Source organism: Urocampus carinirostris, chromosome 10 (assembly GCF_059441175.1).
Source record: "Urocampus carinirostris isolate Australia breed hairy pipefish chromosome 10, RoL_Ucar_1.0, whole genome shotgun sequence".
NCBI lineage: Eukaryota > Metazoa > Chordata > Actinopteri > Syngnathiformes > Syngnathidae > Urocampus > Urocampus carinirostris.
Window position 1 is genome coordinate 17,032,159 of NC_142358.1, and position 14,913 is coordinate 17,047,071.

The 14,913-nt window shown below is 39.4% G+C and overlaps 1 protein-coding gene across 6 annotated transcripts in view; it reads right to left on the reverse strand.

Annotated features, from left to right (window-relative positions):
* col26a1 (collagen, type XXVI, alpha 1) overlaps positions 1-14,913 on the reverse strand; it is a 43,189-nt gene that overhangs the window by 26,268 nt on the left and 2,008 nt on the right. The window contains exons 1-3 of one of the 6 annotated variants that reach the window (XM_088346155.1): positions 12,775-13,457; positions 11,824-11,943; positions 11,612-11,715 (exon numbers count right to left, since the gene is read on the reverse strand). In XM_088346155.1, coding sequence (XP_088202281.1) covers positions 11,612-11,715; positions 11,824-11,943; positions 12,775-12,956 — 406 coding nt within the window. In that variant the 5' untranslated portion in view covers positions 12,957-13,457. Of the gene's footprint in view, positions 1-11,611; positions 11,716-11,823; positions 11,944-12,465; positions 12,658-12,774; positions 13,458-14,913 lie in introns of those variants that run through there. The other 5 variants (XM_088346156.1, XM_088346153.1, XM_088346154.1 and 2 more) reach the window with 5 other exon arrangements.

The following is a 14,913-nucleotide window of genomic DNA, read 5'->3' on the forward strand; positions in this document are numbered from 1 at the left end:
CTCGATGTTCCGGCCACGAAGCGCATTACGCTGGACAAAAGGAGGCGGGGGAAATGAGGGGAGGAGAGTGCATACCTGTCAACCTCCACGGCTACATGCCTGTACAAACTGTCGTATTTTCCCATACAAAATACAAAATAATCGTACACCATATATATATATATATTTTTTTCGGAATGATGCATGATGGGAAATGGCCAGGCGGCAGATGCATGCGATTGACAAATTTGCGTTTTTCCGTACAGATTTCCTTGTACAGTGGAATCTCGATTCTCGACCATAATCCGTTCCATTTCTTTATACGAAAACCGATTTGTACGATCACCGAAGCCGTTTTTTCCCATTAAAAGTAATGTAAAATTGTTTTAATCCGTTCCAACACCCTGAATGTTTATCTTGAATATTTAACGTAAAGCTAACCCAGGCTAATCGTACGTTCGCGTTAGCGTAATCTTCCGTACGAAAGGTTATGCTAACATGAATGTGTAAAAATAAAAAAATCAGGTCGTTTCCACGTCATTTAGCACCCGGGTCGCCTCAACAAGTGCTGAGCGGTTAAAGGATAAAGAAAAGAATTATAAATAGGATTTCTTACCGGTCGGCAGAAGCCATGCTGTATTCCTGAAAGAAGAGAAACTCACACATCTTCTTCATATTTTGCAATTATTTCTTTCTTAAATGCAATAGTTGTACGCACTACCCTTCTTTTTTCACCTGTAGCAACTTTGCTGCTTGCACCGACCTTCTTCCGAGGCATAATTAGGGGTTAAAACACTCCCTTCACCGCTTTTAAAAAACGAAAACAGAAAAGGAGTGCGCGTTGCCGTGACAACAGTTTTTCACGAGGGGTGGGGGCAATCTACACTCGTACGCCGCTCAGCGTCGCCCCTAGCGTACCGGCGTTCGAACTCCAATTTTTTGAACCAAAAGCGAAGCAAGAATTTCTCGAAATTTTTGGTCAAGAACCGATTTGTTCGAACTGAGAGGCGTTCGAAAACCGAGGTTCCACTGTACGGTGAGAGTAAGAAAAGGACTGTTTCAAACACAGTCCCAATACCAACCGAAACTTCCCAAAAGATTAAAAATAATGAGTTTATTTGAGCGCATCTAAGAATTTCACTAGCTTGCACGGACAACAACAGAAGCTATATATAGAGAATTTATAGTTCTTTTTTAATTAAAATAAAAGATATATGTTTAAAGGAGGAAAATGATGAGCAACATTTACTTTATTAATTTAGTTTATTGTTTTTTAGTGCATTCTTAAATAGCTTCATCACACAAAATAAGCTATTAAATATACGTCCCTGTACTACATCATAAACAAATCATTCATCCATTATCTGCACCGCTTATCCTTAGTAGGGTTGCGGGGGTGCTGGAGCCCATTCCTGCTATCTTCGGGCAGTGGGCAAGGGAAACCCTGAACTGGTTGCCAGCCAGTCGCAGGGCACACAGGGACAGACAATTCTCTCACTCATTCACACCTAGGGAGAATTTGGACCGGCCAATTAACCTAACATGCATGCTTTTGGAATGTGGAAGGACACCGGAGAGCCTGGAGGAAACCCATGCAAGCACGGGGAGAACATGCAAACTCCACATAGGAGGTTCAATCTCATGACCTCAGAACTGAGCAAACTCACTTGATTTGGTCTTTTTTTTTCCGTTGCATTCTTAAACCGCTTAAACAATGACAATAAAGGCATATTCTATTCTATTCTAATCAGACAAAATAAGTTAATAAATCTATTTTCTTGCATTTGGAGCAAATACCTAGTATACAAAAAGATACCGATAGTTACTGAGTTCTTAATTTGTCCTTTTTTTGGTAAAATAGTAATATAAAATAGAATAAGCTAAATTAAATAAAATACTTTATTTGATTATTTTTTCACGTTGCATTCTTAAACAGCTTCATCAAACAAAAAACTGAATGCATTTTTCTACCCCATGAGCAGGTCATTGGTACATACAACAAAAGTATATAATAAGCATTTTAGGTACATTGTTCTGACTTTTTTATAAGTAAAATAAGAAAATATACAAAAAAGCAAATTATGTGCACGATTTTTACTTTATTTAAAAAAAAAATGTTGTGCATTCTTAAACAGCTTCATTACACAAAATAAGTACCTGTACTAACTCATGAACACATAATTAGTATATAAAAAGAAAAACAGTAATCTGCTGACACCTACTCTTATGGATGAATATAACAGTTTCTCGAATTAGCATTGGAAGAAAGCAAATATACTGAACAATGATGTGCTTTTTTAAATTAAGCAATTTCCTTTGGCACACTATAGACCAGGTCTCACTCGTGTGCCCTGGTGAACTGGTTGCGAGAGTCAATATGATTGAAGACTAAAAAAAAACAGACTGATTAAATCATCTGTGCCACTACATTCAAATACACCACAGCCTAAGTGTTGAGGTTGCAGTATTTGCAAAATCAAAGCTGAATATAGATCTAAGGACCTCAGACAACCAAAGCAGGCTGAATCCCACATTGTGGCCGAAACCATTGAATGGTCAATGATTGCTTGGTATAGAAGCAGATGGCCTAAATACACACACAAACATCCAAGTAGAGATTCACTTACACACATCCTGAAACACAAATCAAACTGTCACAAGCTCTTTCAGTCATACGCCCATTTTTGCCACAGTATGACGGAGTTGAAAGCACTATTTCTGAAAAACCAAGATGCCTGCAGACCAGACTGGCATCAGTCAGCATCACCGCCATGATACCACTTGACAGGTCACACGCCATTTCAATAAAAGGAGACTTCGCAAACATTTTGCGAGACGTGACGCAACACTGAATTAAGACTAATGCCAATCATCTCGTCATCTGACAGCATCCCACCGCAAGAGGAGATGGATGGGCTTGTAGATGCAGACATGCACCGTTCATCTTTGAATGATCTTGTGTAATTCGCCAGGGCAGCGGCGACTCTTACAGTACCGGACTAAAGGCGAGTTTACTGCAGTTCTAATTGATTTGATGGCGTCATCGGGAACGGTGCGACTGGGGAGTGGACAGGCGAGTGAAAAATTGCAGACGCAACAACCACTTCCAAGTCATAAAGGAGTGGTTTTCAAATGGGGTACAGTGATCACTCGCAATTACGCGGTCTACATTTCACGGTTTTGCTACTTCACGGATTTGCATCCTGCATTATGTTCTGCGTTAAGATTGTCTATACAGGCCCGTAGGTAGTAGTCATTGGTCATAAATCAATAAATTTTCGCAGTATACAGTACTTTTATTTTATTATTTTCACTTTTATGATTATAAATAAATGCATTGGCCAGTAAATGTTTTTTTGAAATTTGATTTCAATTCATTGTAGGGTATTTAATTGCATGATAAGTTTAACAAATAATTCAAGGTTTCCCTTTTAAGAATTTCATCCATCTTAGATGAATTTTGATACCCAGCCCTCACAATGAATGAGGGTTCTCTGTACTTGTTGTCTCAGAAGCCATTAGAGAAACTTGAAGGGTATTTTGGGGGGATTTAAAATATAGTTCAAAGTGTAGCATAAATCTAAAACTAAAGCACTGCCTTTTTTTAGATTTCTAAATACTTGTTTACCCATCTATCCATTATCTGCATCCTCGGTACGGTCGTGGGGGTGCTGGAGCCCATCCCAGCTATCTTCGGGCAGTGGGCAGGAGACTTGTTTATACAGTTCATATTCTAGCTGTCATTCATTATTCACTGTCTTACTGCTGTAAAAAAAGAAATCTCCCCATTATGGGACGAATAAACGATTACCTTATCTAATAACGCACACTCGTGAATATCGCATGCCCTTAATTTTCAATTACCGTTGTTGAAACTTTGCAGTTGGATTCAACAGAAATGGAATTTGAGACGCGGCCGTCAGCGCTCCTAATCCCAACCACTGCACAACTAGTTGTATGGATGACATCAGAAAAGGCAGTAGATTTTATTTACCGGTAATGATCAAATCATTACAGTCATGGTACCAGAAGCGGATATTAATTTTTCATGCGCATTTCATGTTACAAAGACCTAGAAAATATATGATATTCTTTTATTATATTCCAAGCATTGTAAATACCAAATTTATTCTTATTGAAACATGTGCAGTGCACAAGGAAATTAACATTCAGCTCTGGTATTGTGATAATGAGATAGAACTTGAGGCCTTTTATCTATCATTTACATCACTGGTGGTCCAATGGTAAGAACTCAGTGCTCACACAGCCACGACGCAGGTTCGATTCTGGTTGCGTTCAAGGCTTTGTTAAAAAAAGCGTGTTTGACATTAATAAATACAGTACCTAAAATATTCCAATAAATTAATTAATAAAAGCAAAAAAAAAAAAAAAAAAGAATCAGGGTAATATGGTAGAAAAAAGAAAAATGTAATGCCGTCTATCTAGTTCATGTGGTGAACAATTTTCATCATTTGAATAAATTGTTCATCTTAATTCACTTTATTTTTTAAACTTCTAAAATACACAAAATACATGTTTAAAATGAGCTCATTGTCTTATTCATTTTAACGGGACAGCGTGTAATAATCAGTGGCTCTTAATGGTAAATGGTCTGCATTTATATAGCGCTTTTCAAGTCAATGAAGACCTCCCAAAGCGCTTTAAAATGTGCTTCACACTTACCCAATCACACACACACTCACACACCAATAGCGGCCATGCAGCCATGCAAGGCGCGGACCTAGTATGAAAAAACTTTCATCCAGTAATAAACAACATTGAATTGAATACAAGGCAAAAAACTATCACCCGAAATTCCAAACCTCAATCACGAAGGCAAAGCAGGTAGGCAAGGAAAGTTATCAATACAAGCTAAGTAGAACACAGGTTTATTTGTGTATCTATCTGCATTGTAAAGTGTCAAAGACCAAAAGTGAAGGACTGTAAGTGAAGGAGCACCAAGCATATATATATATATATATATATATATATATATATATATATATATATATATATATATATATACACCTGGGCTATGTCAAGTAAAAGGCTTAAGAAACCCTGTCATAAAGGCTAATTCTGAACAAAGGTAATTGTACCCAGCTGGGTAAAATGGGGACTGTTTTTTACTTCTAACAAGTTCACTGAGAAACTGAAAATTGTAAAAAAAAAGTCCAAAATTGCAATGTAGAAAATATGGTACCGTTAGACTGTGTGTCTGTAATATAAATTACTTTTGACAGTTCCTTGACCAGGGAGTAACAGGTAGCACTTTACATCAATAGTCCCCAAGCAGTACTTAGTACCAGACAGCAATCATCTTATAGACTTTTTTTAAAGAATAACTTTTGAAGCAGAGCTTTTCCGTGAATGATATATTTTGAGTCCCACACATGCTTCTTTTCAAACAGTTAGACAAGGCACGGGCAATCTATGGCTCGCGAGCATACATAGGCTTTTGAATCTGGCCCACCGAATAGAAATAGTAAACATATAAAGTTAAAAAACTGCAATTTTAAAGATAACACACTCAAACCACATTGAACATTGTTAGGAGTCTGCCATCTGTTCAAAAGGCAAGACTGGTTACTAGAACACTTTTGTACTACGACAGTGAGGCTTAAAACGGATGAAACGGAGGGAACAATTAAATCTCTTTTTAGTTTCGTTTTGAACCTGTTTCAGTTTGAAAATTATGCTCTTCATTAAAAAATTAAGGTGAATGAAAGAAAATGAAAAATGGAAAGTGCAATGACAAGATAGCAGATGATGTAACAATAATGATAGTAATTGGCAGCTGCAATGCACTTAACTTCAAATAATACAATAGTACACAATAAACCAGAATAGCCTTAGTAGTCATAATAACAATGTAGTGAACATTGTTTTAAAAGATATCAGACATGGTATACCAGGATAAACACGTAATAAAGACCGAAAGGAGAAAAGCGAGATAAAAGAATGTCAATTGAGTCCAAATTATTTGATAACACTCAAGCTTAGTCCCCATTGGGGGAATTTAACAAGCTTATAAATCAGTTGTGCTTAGTTGTTTATGAGAGAAGTCCCTGTGTCGTGTTTTTGTGAGCACAAGCCTATTAACAATTGTAGTATCACTCGTGTCCCTGATGTCCTCTTGTGGACTCCATCCATCCATCCATCCATCCATTATCTGCACCGCTTATCCTCAGTAGGGTCGTGGGGGTGCTGGAGCCCATGCCAGCTGTCTACGGGCAGTGGGCAGGGAGCACCCTGAACTGGTTGCCAGCCAATCGCAGGGCACACAGGGACGGACAACTCACTCGCTCATTCACACCAAGGGACAATTTGAACCAGCCGATTAACCTGACATGCATATTTTTGGAATGTGGGGGAAACCGGAGTGCCCGGAGGAAACCCACGCAAGCACGGGGAGAACATGCAAACTCTGCAAAGGAAGGTTCAATTTCCTGACCTCAGAACTGTGCCCCACACGTGCTAACCACTGCGTCGCCGTGCTGCCCCTCTTGTGAACTCCTCCGTAAAAAATATACTTTTTATGACGTTGATGATGATGATGTTCAGGACTGCTTACAACACATAGCTTCTCCATTTCCTATGTTTTTATGATTTTATGTCTTGTTTTTATTTATTATTTCGCTTACAACTTTTTAAATTGTATTTTTTTCCATTGTGTGTACAGTGTGCTTGGGTGGCCTGAAAGGCGCTTTTAAATAAAATGCATTATTATTATTATTATTATGAAGCATCTTAGCTGCACTTTGAAGTGTACTGCACCCAAGGCCAACATTAAAACTTTGTTCAATAAATCCTTGCCCTTTTTCCTTTTGAGTTTTTCAACACTTTATTCAATCAAATTTTTTTCTTAAAAATGTGACCTACTGTATTACATAATATTGCTTTACTTCTTACCGTTTCAGAATAAATTTCATCGGATTGAGACACTATCGGCAGATACTTAAAATGAATATTCTTTTTACTTTTAAGCCGGCCTCTGCTAAATATTAGAACCCATTGCCCACCCTGAGTTAGTCTAATCTTGTGTTCTCTAGCATTGTACTTTCAAAACAGGACATTAAACACAGCGTATGAAAACATTTCTCGCTTTCTTTTCTTATAGTTCACTTGTGCTTTCATTGTAACAGAGGGGGTAGAGAGACTCGCATATTTTGCAAGTGACCGTCATCTGTGTCGTAAAGCGTAAACCCCGCTGGCTGCAGCAACCGAAGGTTTCCAAACCTTTCAACAGCACTATCCCCTGTAGAGGGACTTTTTGAAGGACATATAAATAATGCTTGCTCCCACGGCCACAACTGACATGTGAAATGAAATGAAATCCACCAACGGTTTGGATGGATTTCCGTTTTGTATTCTGCATGATTTTCAAACCCAAATAACAAAGGAAAGCTGAAGAACAACTAATCCCCGCACAGGCAGAGATCCTAACCTATTTTGACGACAGAAATAAATGATTAACAGATAAAAATGAATTCGTATGGACACACATGGCTCTTATCATAAAGCTAGAATTTTCTAGGGATGTTCTGGGGGAACTTAACCAGCTTAAGTCGATTGGATGCAGACTGAAGGAGGAACAAAAGAAAAGCCGTCATTAGGTGCTGGAATGACCCAATGGGAAGGCGTTGAGAGAAATGGAAAACACAGAAGGAGCATGGAGAGGAGACTCATCCATCAGGCAAAAAAGTGCGGGACCAGCTGAACTTTAGCATGTTAATGTTACCGTCTTGACCTACACGTGAGCACAACCGGAAATGTAATTAATGTCGAACTTGCTGCTACAGAAGCGCATGCGGAATATGCATTTGTTTTATTGCTTTACCGTTACTAGCACAGAGGTTATCTACAGGACATGGAAAACTTGATACAGTGACTGAAAACCAGAAAGGAAATGGCATTGTTTCTTCTGAATTGGAAGTTCAGGTACTTGCAGAGGAATCTATTCCAGACTTGAAGATTTCGCTTTCAATAAAGGTGGACTCATGTGACAAAGCAGCGGTTGCTACAAACCTTTGACCTCGCACAATGTTAAAATTATCCATAAAATCTCAAAGGAATACTTTGCACAGCATACCTCCATTTTTAGGCTAACCCCCTTGGTTAAGTAGCCCTCAAGATCAGGTCTGGATCCTCCTTGGAAGGACTTCAAGGCCAACCCGGAGCCCTCCATCTTTATTGTGGACATTACTCCTCATGGGCAATCACCTATACTGTCCGTCATTGAGGCTCAAATGTTAGATCCTTATTACGCGTGGAATGAACAGACTTTTGAACTCAATGATAAAATAATGCGTCTTGCAGCCAAGGCAGCTAAGAGGTCAAGTAATGTCAGAATTTCCAACTGCAACGCAGATGGGCAGGATAAACACAATGTCAAAATGAATTACTAGCCCCTTGAAAACTACCCGTAAAATATAATCAATCTTTTTTAAAAATCTGAAAACAATGAGTTATCTGCAAATTTGAAACTTTCTGTACCCTTTTCCACATTAACTTTCAGGAAGAGCAGTTCTGATTGAATTTTTCCATTCTTGAACAGTTCGAAAGGTTCTTTGTCAGTGACCAAAGGGGGAAAGATAAGCTCCTAAAATGTTGAGGGGTAAATGTTACGGACAGGCAGGCAGGCAGGCAGACAGACAGACAGACAGACAGACAGACAGACAGACAGACAGACAGACAGAACAATGGATTTTTTTTAATTCATTGCTTTTGTTATTGTTGGGGGTCATCAAGAGAGATAAAGCAAATCCCACAAAAGAAAAAAAGACTATCAGAAAATACTACCAGAAAATGAATAAATCATGTTATTATTTGTGGTTTGATAAACCCAATCCCTTAAAAATGTAATCCGACTTAAGTGGGGAACAAAATATCTTATATTTAAGGTTTAAAGGCCACCATGCTCTTAACTCAAGACTGACCTTAAAGTGATCTTTTTCAAAATTTCTGGGAGTGTCCAGGACCTAAGAAGTGGATTCAAAATCCCATCAAAGCGGAACCAGAGATGATGAGGTCATCTTCATTGGAGAATATTATTGTCCTGATTACACTTCTGGCCCTCAGGCCCAACATGGCTTTTTTGTTGTTACTTGCTTCAATGAGATGTACAATACGGCATAATTCCTTCCAGATCTGAGTTCATCAATAGTGACACTTTAAAACAAATCCTCATTGAGATTTTGTCACAGATTAAAAGGTGTTATCTTGTTTCTGAGCCTCAATTCCATCTGTGTAAAATCAACTTAGTTTCAACTATCATTTTAAAATATTTTTCAGGATCTATATCAGTCATTGTTTTATGCCACAAAAACTGAATGCAGTTGTGGTGGCTTCAATATCCATTGTGTGTTTCAAATGCTTGTTGTCACGCTAAGTCAGTATCTTAATTTAAGTGAAGCCACATTACCACAGACCCAAAAGCCATGCTCTTTGTTGGAACCCGCATAGGAACACCTTCGTGTGTATGTCTCCTCTGCCAATCTTCGCAATGCTCCCCACTGTCCAACTGTCAATGACATCATCCTCTTTTTTTAATGTGTAATTAACTAAATTCAACGTGGTGTGCCAACCGTCCATATGGCTGCAATTTTCCCTGCACTCTGCGGTAATTTATAGTGTGTAAATCAGTTTAGTCAAGCCTAAAACAAACAGCCATAATACTTCTTCACACTTCTGCAGCCACTTTGGTCTCAAGTGAACCATAATCGCTGGTGTTACAGAAAGAGCGCATATACTCATTTGTTAATCTTTGAGAGTGAAATAACATCAAGCCCTCCATTAATCGTCATTTCCAACAGATTAGTAATAAAGACTCTTTTGATTCTATTAGCTAATATGTGCTTTCGTAGTTCTAGACAAAAAGTTGGCTTCCCAACAAGCAAAATATGAGCGTTAAAAGCACAATTGTACAACAACTTAATCACAAATTCTGAAATTAGAAAGAAGACCTTAATTTTTTCATGACTTTTAATTGTATTCTGTCACGAAATGTCATCTGGAATTCAGTATATGTTTCTGAGGCAAGTGGAATTGTGCTTGGATATGTGGGTGTACTACAACACAACACATTGCTCCAAATGTCTTCACGCAGACTGGCTTGGTCTTTAGTGGGCGCACCGTTAGTGGGCTGTGGGATCCAAAAGCGACAGTGCCCGTCATTAAAGTGTGCTACCTCAACTTTTTTTACCATTCTGCTGGAGATTCCACTTTGTTTTTTTTACTCATTCATTCATTTAAATCCAAAATATACTGGAATTCCTCGTTGCATTGCGGCTACCGCGCATTGCGGGTGGAAAAATATTCTGCGATTATTATCTCCGAACGCATATTGCTGCTGGCAGAGTGTACTTTTGTCGGGCCAGCCAGCTCTTTTTTGCTGTTTTGTGCACTAAAAAGTGAACTGCATTCGTGCAGCTCCAATCCATTATACCGGATTGCAAATTGCTGCAAGTGGAAACGAGCAAAGTGCACTAATTGTAAGGCATGGCGGCTCTTATTTGCCGTTTCTGTTCTTTCTAAAATGACGTGCACTCGTGCGGCCACAATCCTTTGTCCCCAATCCCATATTGCTGCAAATAGGGACCAGCACTTTTACCGAGATTCTTGGTGTTCTAGCCCGCCTAAAAGGAAATGCAAGATTATGGCCATGATCCGTTATCCCCGGTCGACTATGGCTGAGATCAGGGGTCGGCAGAGTGCTTTTTTTTCTGTTTGGGTTGCTGAAGCGAGCGATTGTGGCCCGCCGGAAATTAAATGCAGTGTTTTATGCGTAATCCGTTATTCCCAGTCCACTAGTGCCAAGAGCAGGAGGCGAGAGTGGCTCTTTCTTTCCCTTTCGATATGCCTAATATGAACAGCACCCATGCAGCTGCGATCCATTACCCCTAATCCCATTTTGCTATAAATTAGGACTAGCAGAAGGCCCTTTTATCAAGAGGCGTGCCATTCTGGCCCAGATGAAATGAAATGCAAGGTTGTGGCCGCAACCATTATCCCCTGTCTACTACTGCAGAGAACAGGGGCAAGTACATTCTTTGTTTGGGTCAGCCCGCTCAAATGTGGCATTGTGGCTCCCCTAAAATAAACTGCCCGGTTTTGGCCGCAATAATTCTTACCAATCGATTATTGCTGAAATTGGGGGACGAGAGTGGATGTTTCTGTAAAGCGTGGCGCTTTTTTTTACTGTTCTTACCCAGCAAAATGAACAACGCCTGTGCGGTGTGATCCATTATCCCCTGTCAACTATTGCTGTGAGCAGGGGCCGGCAGAGCGTATGGTAAAGATTGGGAGGGTACTTTGCAAATTTTCACAACAAACGCGATAAACAAAGACTTACAGTCAGGCATGAATCTTGCATACAAGAGTAAGAAATCCTTTTTAAAAAAAGATGTTTCTGAAGGTAATCTAAAACACTTGAATAAAACCAGCAGGGGAACACCTGTAGAGTATAACAATTAGCTACATGCCACCGGACATAAAAAAAGCTTGGGAATCTGCTAAGTACAGCTAAAAGTCGGATGTAGCCTTCAGACACTCTTAAACACCAACAGCGTTCTCCCTGCATTGTAGTAGTTTTTTTTTTAAAGGCGGGGGAACAAAATAAGAATTCTCTCACCTTCCCGACAATCCTTGCCAACAAACCCGGGGCAACACCTCCACTCCAATGCAGTCACCTCCTTATAAGAAACCATGAAAGCTGGTCTGAGGATGGTCCTGTAGCTGATTAAGAAAATACAATTGAATTACAAGGACAGTTTGTGTTCCATGACAGCATGGAATCATGGTGGCGATCATGTAAAAAATGTCAAAATTGTAGAGCTTAAGTACCTCATGATCTTTGGACAAGTAGGCCAGCGGCAGGTTTGAAGCACCCTTTGCACGGTGGGTTTGGTCCCATTCTGCACCTGACAGGAGACTGTCTTGGAAACAGTAAACTGACACCAGTTCCTGAAATGCATGATAAAGAAGACGCTGTGAGTATAATGTTCAAGTGAATCAGTGTACAGTTTGAAATAACTCTTCACATCATAGGAGTATGTTTTCGTACCAAGATAACGATGCACACCGAGCCGTAAAACATAGAAGAATTGCCAAAGAAGAAAAGGGTGGACACAGAAAAAAAGAATATGGGTAAAATACGAAGTGCGTGTGTTAAGATATGTTGAGGAGGTGCTGAAAATATGAATTTCAAGGCTGAATTTTGGCGCTAGTATTCCTGAGTTGGTTATGCTAGTTACCTTTAAACGCATACATGGCAGCTTAATGGGTGTGTGAAATATTTCACAATCAGATTTATTTTTTAATTTCTTGCTGTGACACAAAAGTACTGCAATAATAATAATAATAATAATAATAATAAATAAACAAAATGCAGTGTGGCACTTAATTGTTAAGAAAAAAAATTCAAATTTAAAATGTCTAGGATTTCCAATACAGTAATCGATCAAAGGACAACATAGATATGCTGACCCTGTGTATTCTGTTGTTGACATTCTTCTCTCTGTTCAGCTAGGAGCAAAGTTACAATCGATTCAAAACCTGCAACTTCAAAATACACTTGAGATGAAAACAGAAAGAAAAAAGGTCTGACGGGCAAAAAAGCCCGAGACCCTGATCTATCGTACAATGTGCCACTACAGTGCATTCTGGGATCTGTAGTCATTACACATGTGGTTATTATGTCAGAGGTGGAGCATATTGGAAAGCAATCACGAAAACACAGTAACAGATACGTCGAGTGACACAAATTTGAGATTAGGATTGTGCAGATCTGCTCACCTAGGCTTGGGTCCAGTACCGGGGGGTCCCAATGCGCTACCCAGGCTACTCATCTCCTGCACCGGGATGATGCGCGGTCGATGCACGGTGATACCCGGGAGGCGATAAATAAAACCTGTTGCCAGTGATATCCCTAACAAACACGTCCATGTGCAAAAAGTATACAAAAACACAGGAGCCATTTTGTTTCGTTAAAAAAAATATTCCTGGTGTAATACGGCGCAAAACAAGACGACGTGGTGAATTAAAAAAACATCTTCAATGCAATGATCATGTAGTTCGTCGGTTTGGAGCAAAGTGGTGCTGTCACACTGCTTCTTCCTATATAGTGTAGTAGAATGCGGCTTTCTGACGTGTGACACATTGTGTGGAGTCAAATGTCCGCCGTGCGTAAAAAGGCGCGTTGGATGCGAGTCAAGGGCTGAACCCGGTGCGTAAAAGCCATTACTAAGTCACCGTCTAATTACAGGAACCCCCATTTGGAATAACGTACCAAAACCACTTATTGTCATTTCCGAGACGAATCTGACAAAAAAACAAACCACCCACTTCATCGCAATAGAATCATGAAGCTGGATTGACGCGTCTGAGGGAGGAAAAAAACACCCAATGTCCAAGTAAACACCTAATTACTGGAACCTCATTAATGAACGTGGGAACCAAAACTGTTTTTGGGGACTTGGTTGACGCACAATAAACCATTATGATGTGCTAATGAATTAATTTATGTTATTCTATAAAACACCTACTGCGTAAAAGCCACTACTGAGTAACCGTCTACAGGAAGGCATAAAAACAATGACAAGCAAATCAAATTTTTGTGATTTAGTGTGCTAATGAGACAACAAAGCACCACTTTATGCATATAATTTAGTTTGGATATTAATAATGTAGATGACCGAAGCTGTAGAAAAGTTGTTGTCGGAAAAAGAACAACTTCTTTACAGTTCCATGGCGACTGTAACAAAAATAAAGAAATTAACGCCTAAAGACGCATCAGAGTGTCCGAAGTACCACATTTAGTCAAATCTCAGCGTATTAGCAGCGTTTAAAAAAAGGAGAAAAGTGACAAATATTTTGAAAAGTTATTGTCGGAGACGGACCTACTTTCTCACATTTCAACAAAATAGAACAAATTGACCCTTAAAAGGACGCACTAAAACGTCTGTAAAGACAAATTTGGTCAAATATCACCATCTTTGCGGTGTTTAAAGGAGCTGACGGGAATTTAGAACCTTTTTACTCGCTTCTGCCATCTCCTGGCTTGTATCATGATTGCAGCCTTAGCTTGCTCATGATGCGCATGCAAGTACATGCATTACTTGAACACACTCGAATAACTACCCCCCATCTTTCTTCGGTTTTGGGTTTGCATTATGATTGTACTTAAAGCAGGCATTTGCTTACTCTAACTATTTTCATGCTACACTATCAAATGGAAAGAAAAAAATAACAGGCTTCGACAAACATGACGACCCCCACCCACCCCCATTCCTCCTACCTAATGTGTTCCGCCCTAGACAGCATTGTAAAAGACAGATAAAGGCGGTGCAGTGGAAAATAAAGCATAAGGGCTCTTTGTACTCAACATTGCAGGAAAGCTCAATAGAGAAAATGTTCAACTTTTATCCTTATAAGCACATCTCAAACGATGCACCCCAATTTTAAAACAAGAATTGGAAAAGTTAGAAACATTTAGAAAAGTTATTGTCTCAACAGAACTACTTCGCATTTCAATTAGTACAGTAACAAAAATAGACCAAATTCGTGCTGTGAGACGCACTAAAGGAGACAATTTTTGGTCAAATCTCGCCATATTCACAGTGTTTGGAATAATGGGTCCAGAAGTAACAAATATTTACTTTCACGTTTCAAATAGGAGCCAAGAAGTGTTCCGCAAGTTCGAGAGCGTTCTCCAGCGGGGCACCGGTGCCGTGGAATGCTCTTCCCCCTGAGATCCGATCTGCAACCTCAGTGGAAATGTTTAAATCTAAGCTTAAAACACACTTCTACTCTATAGCATATGAATAACCTATATTTTTTGTGGACAATATCTCTGTACTATTTGTAATTGCAAAATCCATTGCAGCCTTGTCATCCTGAAAGGGGGATTACCACATGTGCGGTCCCTTCTCAAGG